Source organism: Apodemus sylvaticus, chromosome 1, assembly GCF_947179515.1.
Source record: "Apodemus sylvaticus chromosome 1, mApoSyl1.1, whole genome shotgun sequence".
NCBI classification, from domain to species: Eukaryota; Metazoa; Chordata; class Mammalia; order Rodentia; family Muridae; genus Apodemus; species Apodemus sylvaticus.
This window is the reverse complement of record NC_067472.1, coordinates 85,279,061-85,291,188: the sequence shown is the minus strand read 5'-3', so window position 1 is coordinate 85,291,188 and position 12,128 is coordinate 85,279,061. Positions and strand designations below refer to the sequence as shown.

Here is a 12,128-nt window from a genome sequence, read left to right as displayed (position 1 = left end):
CAGCTCCTCCCAGGCCCCATATCTCTCTCAAATTCGTGTGTTGTTGTTGTTCTTTAAATACATGGAGCCTACTGAGTTACCCATGTGTACTGTGTAAGGGTCTGACCACAGGAGAATTTGCTTCCTGCCAGTGGCCACATCTTTGAAGAAAACTGTGCCTGAGCCCCTCAGCAGCTAGAACTCCTCAGCTAGGAATAGAGTTCTCTTATCCCTTCCCACAGCCAGGCTACAACGTTGTTTGCATTGTTTTATACAAGTTTCAGGAAGAATTTAATGTATCCTTTTCATTAATTATAATTTCTGGCTGTGTAAATAGTATAAGCAATGGTCTGGATGTGGTGGCACACACCTTTAATCTCAGCCCTTGGGAGACAGAGGCAGGTGGAGCTCTGTGAGTTTGAGCCAAACTGATCTAGATAGAGAGTTTCAGGCCAGCAGGGCTACATAGGGAGACCATCTCAATAATAATGTTAATAGAAATATTATATTTTTTGGTGTAGTAGGTCAAAACTCTCACACAAGCCAAGCAACACTGTATACATAGGCTCACCCTTGATCCACACAAAATTCTCTTTTCTTATATTATTTTAACTTTTTGATAATTTCAAGCATGAGTATACTGAGTATAGTGTATCACATTGTTTCTACCCCACCTCTCTCCCTCTTTTTCCCCTTCCCCCACCTCTCTCTCTCTCTCTCTCTCTCACACACACACACACACTCACATACACACACACACACACACACACACACATACACTTAAAACAAGATTCCAAATATGAGCAAAATTGTAAGAATAAAAAATATCTAGATTGTAGAGAACTGTCCCTGTCAGCAGCAGGGACCCAGCACTGTGCACATTGTGGGCAAGTCAAGGTAGAGAGTTACCCTTGCACATGAGCTTCATGAGTGCTGGGAATAACAGGCATGCTTCACCAAGCCTAAAAGCTAAACTTCTAAAACTTTCTTTTAGGAAGAAATGTTCTTATGGTTTATAGGGTCTGTTAAACAGAAGACCACTTCTTTAAAAAAAAAAAAGTTTAAAAAGCTGGCTAGCATAGCATCACAGAAATATGCTGATACATAACCAAATTGAGTGCTTTTTTAAAAAACTGGAAGCAAATGCGTGAATACATAACTAAAAAGGTGAAGCTGTCCTCCCTCCCTTTCAAATGCAGATGTCAAGTGTGGTTTACATGGCTTATAGTTGACAGGTTAGAGACAAACTAAAAGTATCCATCTTCCTATACTCATGAGCTTCTCCTGAGCCAAATCTTCAAATCCAAGACTTAGCATATTGCTCTGATCTGTTCCTAAATCTTCTGGATATCCCAGGTGTGGTAAGTTCCAAATAAATGTGTTGACATTGGCCCTCCCTGGCTCTTTATTAATCTATTCTGCCATCCAAGTTCCCCATTCTAGGATATGACAATGGTGGGGGTAGAATTCAAACACTGAAGCAAGGGAAACTTTAACTCCATTATCCCTGATACCACCAGTCCAGGCACTCACCAGTGTTTTCATATTCTCCATATGTTTTTGTGCCTCACTCATGGGGTTCATGACTATAACAAACACCACCCCCAGAACGGCTCAGTAAACATCCTGGAAAAGGGAAAAGAAAGTATGTAAGAGCCAGAAGGTAAGAAGGGAGAACTGTGGAATGTTGTCCTCAGAACATGATGTGGCTGTTGCACACATAAACCCACGCACCTATGGTTGCCTGCCCAAGACCTACCCAAGATCAAGGCAATTAAAAGCTCCAGCAAAGAAGAAGGGAAGACTCCTAAGGCCCCACCCTAGCAGAGGAAGTATTTAGCAATGTGTGGCTAATAGGGAGGAGGGGTCATTTTTCTTTAGGGATGTGGTAGCTGGTGTTCCCCATGCCCCAGTGATAAACCTGTATTCATACACTGATTGGATATGTGGATTAAAAATAAATCTATAAGGTCATGAAGTTGGGAAGATGACATGATAATGGCTTCCTCTGGGGAGTTGAGGGTGGATATCATCAAGATGCATTGTATGCATGTATAAAATTCTTAAACAATAAGTATATAGTCAGGCAGTGGTGGAGCAAGTCTTTAATCCCAGCAACTGGGAGGCAGTGGAAGGCAGATTTCTGAGTTCAAGGCCAGCCTGGTCTACAGAATGAGTTCCAGGACAGCCAGGGCTATACAGAGAAACCCTGTTTCAAAAAACAAACAAACAACAACAACAATAATGATGATGATGATGATGATAAAATAAGTAAGTATATAAAATAAATATCCTTTCCTATCATGTCCTCCCATATAACATTCATATATGCTACACAGCAGGAAGGGTGGCTTTTTACCTGCGTATGTACAGATCTCCATTGCAGAAAAGGGGAAATGCATATTCTAGCATTCAAAAAAATAAAAAAAGGCCTTTTGTGGCTCTCCAGGACTCTGAGCTATCCATGCTCTCCCCAGCAACTCTGTTAAACATAGTTTGAGCACACAGCTTTCATGGTCTGTCTTTCCTAGCTTTCATACCTTATCTTGTGTTCACCCTTTCTGGGTCCAGAAAACAGCCTTCACACCTGCCTTTACCTTCTCTGACTTAGCAAAACACCCCGTGTATAGCATTTCCTAGGCTTCAAAGCAAGACCTGACTCTTCTATGAATCCCTAGCAATAATAATTTTCACTGAAAAATGGGCAGATAATTCATTTTCTGTTCTCCTTTGGTGATTTCTGGCTTGATGGAGGACTGTTGTCTGTTTGATGACACAGTACACACTGTGGGCTCAGTAGTTGTTTATTGGTAAGGAAGTGAGCTAACATTTTTTCTAAAGATTTGTTTGTTTGTTTGTTTTAGTAGGATGGACCAACAGAGTCAGGAACTAGAAAACATGGAGAAGGTAATGTTTCAGAAAAAAATAATCACAATGTGCCTTGTGCTGGTAGAGGGCATTAAAGCATGAAAGATGACGCTGGTGGATGTCCATGAAAATCTCCTAAGCTACACTGGAAGCTTTAAGACAAACAAAGGTGGAAGTACACTTATAATTTCAGGAATTAAGAAACTGAGGTGGGAGGGGCAAGAGTTCAAGGACAACCTGGAGCAGATCATAGCCAACCTCAAAAAGACACAGAGAAAGAAGGAAAGAAGGACAGAGGGGGAAGGGAGGGAGGCAGAGAAGGAGGGAAGGAAACTGATACATGTAAACTGTATACATCCAAACATGATATTCTTTCCTTTTCAATATTTTTATCCTTTGTGATTTTCATTGCTCCTTGAAATTTGGCTTCTCACTATAGAACCTATCACTTCTTGTTTCCTCTGATCTCTCTTACAAATTACATATGGGTAATTTCCAAAAGCCTTGTGGGATGATCTTTTCACTGCCTACTCACATCCTGTTTTCCCAGAGAGTTATGACAAGTTTAGGCAATTCAAAGGTTATTTTCTTGTTGTTTTGTTTTGTTGTTGTTTGTTGTTGTTTTGTTTTTGTTTCTTTTTAGTTTGGGGACTCTGGCTAAGAGCACTTTCTGCTCTTGCAGAGGGCCCAGTTTCAGTTCCCAGAATCTGCATAGAGCCTCACAACCATTCCAGTTCCAGGGGACCTGGCACCCTTCCACGGGCATCAGGTATGCACACAGTCAGCTTACATACAGTCAAAACACACATACAGAATAAAAATAAATATTTTTAATATTTCAAATATTTTCATCTAAGTAAACAAAACTCTCCACTTGCCAAATATTCTTACTTTTTACTTTATGGTGTCTCGTTTCCTTATGGAGTAGTTTGAGGTCACACGCTCTCATTATGCGAGTGCATTTGTCAGCAGAGCCTGAGGAGGAGTGCCGTCAGTGGAGAAACCAAGGAGGCTCAATGGCAGAGACAACCATCCTCAGGCCTGAATTAGCTCCTAGTTACAGTTCTCATTAAACCTGTGCCTCTCGTGTAACAATATAGCATGGGACAAGTGAAATCACTCTTCGAATAAATGTTTATAATCATTGTCAATATTTTATATTCAGCATTTACTTTTAATTTACCTGGGCTATAAAACTTAAACTAGCCTTAGAATCTATAGTTCCTTATAAGTGATATCATTGGAATTGAGAAAGTTTTCTCTGAATATTTCTCGCTGTTCTGTGTGACTAATTCATGTAATGAAGAAGGCAAGATAAAATCTGATCCCTATTATTACACAGTTGGAGTTCAGATTGGTTATGTGTAGTGGCCACTGTTAGATCTCCCCAGAAAACATGACTCTAATACTTGTATTTGTAGTATTTTGTTACCAGACCCTTGTGCCCAGTTTACAGAAGCAATTCCTTATTGTGGATTCTGATCATTTTGGGGCTCTGTCTAATTTAAGTAAAGGCATAATGTATTAACTCATTTAAACACAGTGCAACATTAATTTGACATTGATATTTACTGTATGTCCATCTTATGGCATTTCTTTACATGTTGGGTTTGGAAGACACCAAGTGAATGACAAATACTTTAAAGAGTGGAAGCTAAGCAGAACTGATAGACAATTCACAATGACAAGAATATTAAATGAGAAACCTCATAAGGAAGGAAAGACCATGAAGCAGTCTTCAAAGTTACATACAGATGGTTTCCCTCCTTTTAATAACTGCAACCATGAGGACACTCAGTATTCCTATAACAAAACTACACTCAACAGTAGGGAACCCATGTTCCCTGCTACAAGTCCCACCCAGCATTCATAGTTGTTCAATCTTTGCACATAAATTTTCTTGGTTTTTATAAGGTCAAGAATTCTGTTGATTCAGATTTTTACTCTTTCCTTTTTCCTCTTGTGAAACAAAGTCTATGCAGCTCATAGATGATGACTGAATATATTTGTTCAATTAAGATAAAGGTAACTTTACTTTTAAGTACCAGATTCAACCTGAAATGTTTGGCTGCCACACCATGTTTGGAAATAGGATATTGGTACTGTTGTTGTGGTGTTCATGGAGAATTGGAAAGCCATGTGAGTTTAAAGTGCGGGATAATAGTTTTCTCATGTTAACATGAATGATACTTTACTATGCCTCATTCTATGATCACATAAACATCTCTTCATCAGCCCAGGAAAGTAGCACCTGTCTATACTCAAGGCAGGAGGATCACCAGTTCAAAACCAGCCTGAACTACATAGTGAGATCTTATTTCACAACAGCGAGGTGTGTCAGAGCACCTGCCTACTGTGCAAGGCTCTAGATTTGACCCTTGCCACTAGGAAAATAATCCTTCTCTCCAACTGAAATGTCATGAGCCCTTGCTGGGTTGCCCAGTGAAGCCTGAAATGTCTCAGTTCAAGTGCTCTCCTCCTGCGCATGCTGAGTGCTTGGGACAAAAGGTACTTGACACAAGCCTCACCTACAACTAAAATTGAAACTGTTGGAAACCTAATTGAACTAAGGAGTCTTCCTGCAGCATATGGAATTTTTGGTTTATAATAATTTATTTTAATTTAATTACTACTACAAATTATAACAATGTTCAAAATAAATAAATAATGTGTATGATAACACATGACTGCAAAATGAATATTATTATTAATATAGATTCATATAATTAGTACAGTGGCAGTATTCCTTAACCAGCTAATTCCCCTGAGACTAAGATTTTTTAAAACTGCCTTGAGCCAAATACTGAGCAGTTGTTACTCTATGCTAAACCTCCAAGCAAGTCAGGCTTCCTCCCTGACAATATCCCCCTAGTATTTGCATTTGTTCATCCTTTCTTGTTCCAGCTATCTTCCCCTGATATTTCCTCAACCTCTCTCCTCATGGCTCCCTCCTTCCTTCCTGTCTGATTCTCCACCCATCCTAGAATCAGAAGTCCCACCTTATTCTCTCTAAAGCTCTTTATTGGCTCATTGGCTTTTATTAGCAAGGCAGAGAATGAATGAGGAGCAATGTTTATATAAGGTTGAGACAGCAGCTTCTAAGAATAAACATAGCAAAGCCATGTCCAGAATGAAACCAGATAACAGGATAGAGAAATCTACATCTGAAATAATACAAGCGTAAAGTTTACACAATATACAAAAACATTTTGCCAACACATGACTGTTTATCCAGCTTACAAAATTGGCATCTGTGAGAGGTGTAGGGACTCCCTGATCTTACCCTTATTGTTTTCAGTGTCAAAATTTCTGCATTCCTTGCAAATTGATCCATTCTTATCTCCTTGTACTAAGCTCAACTCCAAGTGGATCAAGGACCTCCACATAAAACCAGACACACTGAAACTAATAGAAAAGAAACTGGGGAAGACCCTTGAGGGCACGGGCACAGGGCAAAAGTTCCTGAACAGAACACCAATAGCTTATGCTCTACGATCAAGAATTCACAAATGGGACTTCATAAAATTACAAAGTTTCTGTAAGGCAAAGGACACTGTCAAAAGGACAAAACGGCGACCAACAGATTGGGAAAAGATCTTCACCAACCCTACATCTGAGAGAGGGCTAATATCCAATATATACAAAGAACTCAAGAAGTTAGACTCCAGAGAACCAAATAACCCTATTAAAAAATGGGGTACAGAGCTAAACAAAGAATTTTCACCTGAAGAATTCTGAATGGCTGAGAAGCACCTTAAGAATTGTTCAACATCCTTAGTCATCAGGAAAATGCAAATCAAAACAACCCTGAGATTTCACCTCACACCAGTCAGAATGGCTAAGATTAAAAACTCAGGAGACAGCAGGTGTTGGCGAGGATGTGAAGAAAGAGGAACACTCCTCCACTGCTGGTGGGAATGCAAGTTGGTACAACCACTCTGGAAATCAGCCTGGCCGTTTCTCAGAAAACTGGACATGACACTGCTATACCACTCCTGGAAAGACTTAATGCAGCATTGTAGGGGATTACCAGGACAGAGAATGGGAGGGGGTTGATTGGGGAATGGGCGGAGGGAAGAGGGCTTATGGGACTTATGGGGAGGGGGGAACCGGGAAAGGGAAAATCATTTGGAATGTAAACAAAGAATATAGAAAAAATTTTTCTGCATTCTTGGCTGGTTCTGTCGTTCCTTTACAGCATCTGTGTTAGTGTTTCATTGCTGTGAAGAGACACGATGGCCATGGCAATTCTTACATCGGAAAGCATTTAACTGGACCTTGCTTACAGTTTCAGAGGTTTAGTTTATTATCAGCATGGCAGGGAGCATGGTGACATGCAGGCTGACACGGTGCTGGAGAAGATGCTGAGAGTTCTACATCTCAATCCACAGGCAGCAACAAGAGAGACATTGAGCCTAGCTTGGGCTTTTGAAACCCCAAAGCCCACCCCAGCGACACACTTCCTCCAGCAAGGGCACACCCACTCCAACAGGAACCCACACCCTAATCCCTATCAAGTAGAACCACTTCCTAGTGACCACACATTTCAATACATGAGCCCATGGGGCCACTCCTATTCAGACCAGCACAGAATCTAACTCTATGTGGTAATTCTTTTCCTAAAATCCAAAATGTTTTTCCCCAGTAAGGTCTTCAGTTTCTACACTTCACAAATTTATTCTGGTCTGTCTTCTAAGTGCCTGGTTGCCTTAATTTAAGAAGTTACAAGAAAAGACCTTGACCCTGGTCCTCTCTGACTCCTCCTAGACTCCCTCCTCTCTAACATCGCCTCTCTTCTTACTTACAAGCAACTTCATTTCCTTCTGGACGGCCACTTTTCATGCCTTACTCGTGGGATGTGCCTTTGTTCCAATGACAAAGTGTACTCTGCCCCTTCTCCACGTGTTATCTCTACGTGTGTCTACATGGCTGCAAAGATGAGCTCTCTAATGTTTGTCTATGACAGTGAGACTTAGTTTGTTGAGTAGACCCCAGTCAAATGTTCACAGTATAGCATGGAAAATATCTTTGATGGCTTGGCTTCAGTCTCTGTCTGAGACAGCCATCTCCTTCCCAGCAGCCATATTCCACTTGTAGCATGTCATGCTCACAGCCCCGTTTGTCTTGCTCTGTTTCCCACACTTCTGCACACGCTCCTCTGGCCCGGGATTGCTTCCATACTTCCCTTAGCTTTCTTTGCTTTGGCATATCACCCTGTGTGTGTAGTATTTCCTGGGCTTCAGAAATGGAAGTGACTTTTCTTTCTTTTTAATATTTTAAATATTCATTTTAAATGATTCATTTACTTGTATGTCACATACATTGGTATTTTTCAGACACATGATGTCTTTGTGAGGGTGTCAGATCCCTTGGAACTGGGGCTGTGGACAGTTGTGACCTGCCATGTGGGTGCTGGGATTTGAACCTGGGTCCTCTGGAAGAGCTGCCAGCGCTCCTCAGTCCAGAACTGACTTTTCTAGGTGTTCCTTGCTATACTCCTTTCAAGTATAGAAATAATGGCTGATTCGCTTCTGTTCTCAATTGATAAATATAACTCTACTCGCTTTTGGATGAAGAGAAGGATCTTACCTTCCACATCCAGCTTGACCCACAATTGTGCCATTATTTGATAAACACAGCAAATATTTTTTGTCTTAAGATACATTTACGGGTGAGTAGGTGAGTAAATAAGATGTTTTCAGTTGTGTTTCTTTTTTTCTTATTTTTAATAGGAAGGATTGACGGAGCCAGGAACTGGAACAGAAGAACAAGGTAGTGTTTCAGAAACCCTTGCTGGAAAGTCTCTTCTTAGACATCCTGACTCCTCCCCTCTACACAGCACACAGAGGCTGCTTCTAATCTGCCATTTTACCTGTGGGAAAGTCTTCTTGATGCTGAATATTATCCAGTGTGTCTCCAAAAGGATTATGAGACATTTGAATGATTAGAAATATTTTTAAATATATTTATAGAATTAGCTAAAATTAATATTAAAATGAAATGTTCCACTCTCAAAGAGAAAATTGAAATGATCCTTGTTTATTGCTTTCTGTTTTATAAAGTCTTGTTTCCTTATGAAGTAGTCCTAAGTCGCATGTTCTCATCACACGTGTGCATTTGTCAGCAGAGCCATGTGGAGCAGTGACGTCAGCAGAGGAACCAAGGAGGCTTGCCGGCAGAGGAGACAACCAGCCTCAGGTGTGTAATAATTCATATTTCTATTCTCATTAAATACTGTTTCTTTTTCTTTCATAAGTTAGTATTGGCCAAATAGATATATTTTTCTAAAAACCTTGCAGAATCCTTATATCATAATTTCATGTCTAGTATTTATTTTTGGTAATATTAATTTATGCTCTCACAGTTCATACATGTAGATAATGCATTCTGCTCACACTTGCCCCACCCTTACCCCTTTCCCATCACCAAACCCCCCCTCCCAACAAGCCCCCCTTCCATATCTCTTTGGTTTGTTTTCCTTTTCTCTGTGACTCACTGAGTTTAACCAGAACTGTTTGTCCTCCTGTGGATGTAGGCCTTGCTATTCCCTGGAGCATGAGACACTAACCAGTTATAAAGCTTAAATACACCTTACATTATACAGTAACCTGTATAATGTAATTATAGCTAAGCTTCGTTGTAATTGAAAAATATTTTCTCTGGATGCATCTGTATAACTTCTCACAGATGAGGAAGGTAAGATAAAAAGTTACCCTGTTACCCTGTTACCATGTTACCCCTGTTACCATGGTTGAGGCTATGGGTGGTTATGAGAGAGGCTACTGAATGAAATGCTGATAAATCATCATTCTAGAACCTTGCATTTGTAGCTTATGTTAGCAGACCCCAGTGCTCAGTTTACAGAACTTGCTTCTTATTGTAGACTTCTATCATCTTCATACTTAATGGAAACAAATGTATTGTTCATTTAGTCATTCAGTATTTAATTCACCACAAATGATCTAACTAAAATTCAGGAGTTGTCTATCTTCATTTTCAGTGGAGAGTGTCTCAGAGAAAGCATTTTACAGTATTATAACACATTGATTTTTTTCTTTACATGTTAATTTTAGCAGACATCAAATGAACAACAAATGTTTTTAAAGAGACAGAAACAGATAAAAAGCATAGAATTAAAAATGTCTTTTGTAGAGCAGTTGTGTGGGGCACACCTTTAATTCCAGCATATAGGCAGCAGAGACAGGCAGAATTTGAGTTTGAGGCTAGCCTGGTGTACATACCGAATCCCAAGACAGTGGAGACTACACATTGAGACCTTTTCTTTAAAGAAGAATGAAAGCAAACAAAAAGCATCTTCTGTGGTTTGGTCGTGGTTACCTGTCAATTGCCTATCCTCTCACTACGGTCTGGTTTACGCATGGAGCCTCCTCAACCCTCACGTACCTTGCCATGAAAGCTCGGCCTTTGCTCATGCTGCCCCAGCCTAGAATGACCGTCACAGCTCCCTGTGCTCTCCCTGACTCCGACGTACCACTCAGTGCTGTAGCATTTCCTTTGCAGGTAGGACTCTCCACTCATTTCAGCTGTAGGAATCATGGGTGACCCTTTTCTGTTCTTGTTTTGTAACATGACTCCACCTCAGCTTGAATAGAGCTCCTCATCTGTCTCCTACTCTCAGCTTCGCCAGGATGTGCTGGAGAAGACAGTAAATAGCTGAGGTCCTAACGACTGCTTTCTTTTAGTTATTGCATGAGTGGAGAGGTAGGTTCATGATGTCCTTTCTCCCTATGCTTTTAATAGGAAGCTGCAACCGTGCCAAGGACTAGAGAAGAAGAGCACGGTATGTTTCATAGAGACATGACTCGCACGCTGCCGAACCGAACCGCGGGAGAGAACATAAAAGGGAACGAACCTGTGTCCGGGAAGAATTTCTAAGCTTCAGTGCATTTTAAGATAAAGTTAGCAAGTCAAACACCCATAATCCCAGAAGTTAAAAGGCTTGAGGCAGAAAGATTGTATGCCCCCAAAACATCTTGGGGGACATGCAGATGCAATTTCAAACCTATAAAGAAAAGAAATATGGCAAGGACAAAAGTGTGTAGATCCAAATGACACCACCCATTTAATAGCTTTCTTTTGGTCCACACCTCTTTGGTGACCACAAGTCACTGAAATTATTTTTTGCTTATGACTGCTGTTTCACAGAAATATGAGCGATTGGTTCAATACTTATATGCATGTCTAAGATTCATAATAATGTACATTCTAGCTCACATATCTAGAACTTCCGTTTACAGACGTAACATGCACAGTGGCGACAGGAAAAGAGGATGACAACGAATCATCTTGGGATTCTGAGGTATCATCTATTGCTGTTGTTACATTTTTAATGACTGTGAAAGGAAGTTAGCGCTGAAGGGGGTGACTTTCGCACTTCCGTTGTACTTACCAGGAACTACGCCCCACACGTTTCACCCGGCATTCTCCACAGCATCATGTGATAGTACTTTAATGAAGGGTAGAACAAGTCTGTTTCTTCATGGGCTTCACATACTAAGGCTGTGCATGTAGAGCAAATGCCCAGCCTGATAGAGCTAAGGACTCAGCTTGGCTCTGAATCATATGATAGAACTGAAGGCATACACTGATTCTACCATGGCTGAATGCTCCTGTTGAATGTATCCATGTGCAAAAGTCCTAATATTCAGAAAAAAGCTTTAGACCTGTTGTGCAGGACTACCCTTGCAGCCAAACTGCCACTATCTTCAGGGGTTCTGCTGTGTCTGATCTCAGATCACATCTGGACTTATCATCATTCCTGCTTGGAAGAAAGGGTGGGGAGAGTCATGGGACCCTCACCTGAGTATTCAGCCATCCCTCCCAACGGTTGTATGCAATTCTGCCCTAATTTGAGAACGTTCTATACAAAACAGTGTGTCTAATCTGCTCCTCGTTGTGCCTTGAAAGAGCTTGAATGTTGTCTTTGCATTCTTAGCCTTGTAATATGTAGAAGAGAAACTGTACACTGCCTTTAAACTGAGTCTTAATATTTCTTAATTGTCATATCTCAATTGGGATAAAGTTGGGTAATATATTTAGCATTTATATGCATTTGTTTAATATATAAATCATATATTAATATATAAATATATAAATCATTGGCATATTGATATATAAACCTTTTTATATTAATTTGGTATGTTTATCAATTTTTCTTACATAAATACTCTGAAAGCTCTTGTTCACTTAAATGAAGAAGCTTTCACAATGTGCTTTTTGTACCCGTGACAAATTCCAAAAGCATCTCATCATGCCATGAG

At 40.3% G+C, this 12,128-nt stretch overlaps 1 protein-coding gene across 1 annotated transcript in view; it reads left to right on the top strand.

The window, feature by feature from the left end:
- The window catches only part of LOC127679230 (ankyrin repeat domain-containing protein 26-like), a 75,045-nt gene that overhangs the window by 17,327 nt on the left and 45,590 nt on the right, over positions 1-12,128 (top strand). The window contains exons 8-12 of the mRNA XM_052174925.1: positions 2,847-2,886; positions 8,580-8,619; positions 8,975-9,045; positions 10,609-10,648; positions 11,106-11,167. Of these exons, the coding sequence (XP_052030885.1) occupies positions 2,847-2,886; positions 8,580-8,619; positions 8,975-9,045; positions 10,609-10,648; positions 11,106-11,167 (253 nt within the window). The remainder of the gene's footprint in view (positions 1-2,846; positions 2,887-8,579; positions 8,620-8,974; positions 9,046-10,608; positions 10,649-11,105; positions 11,168-12,128) is intronic.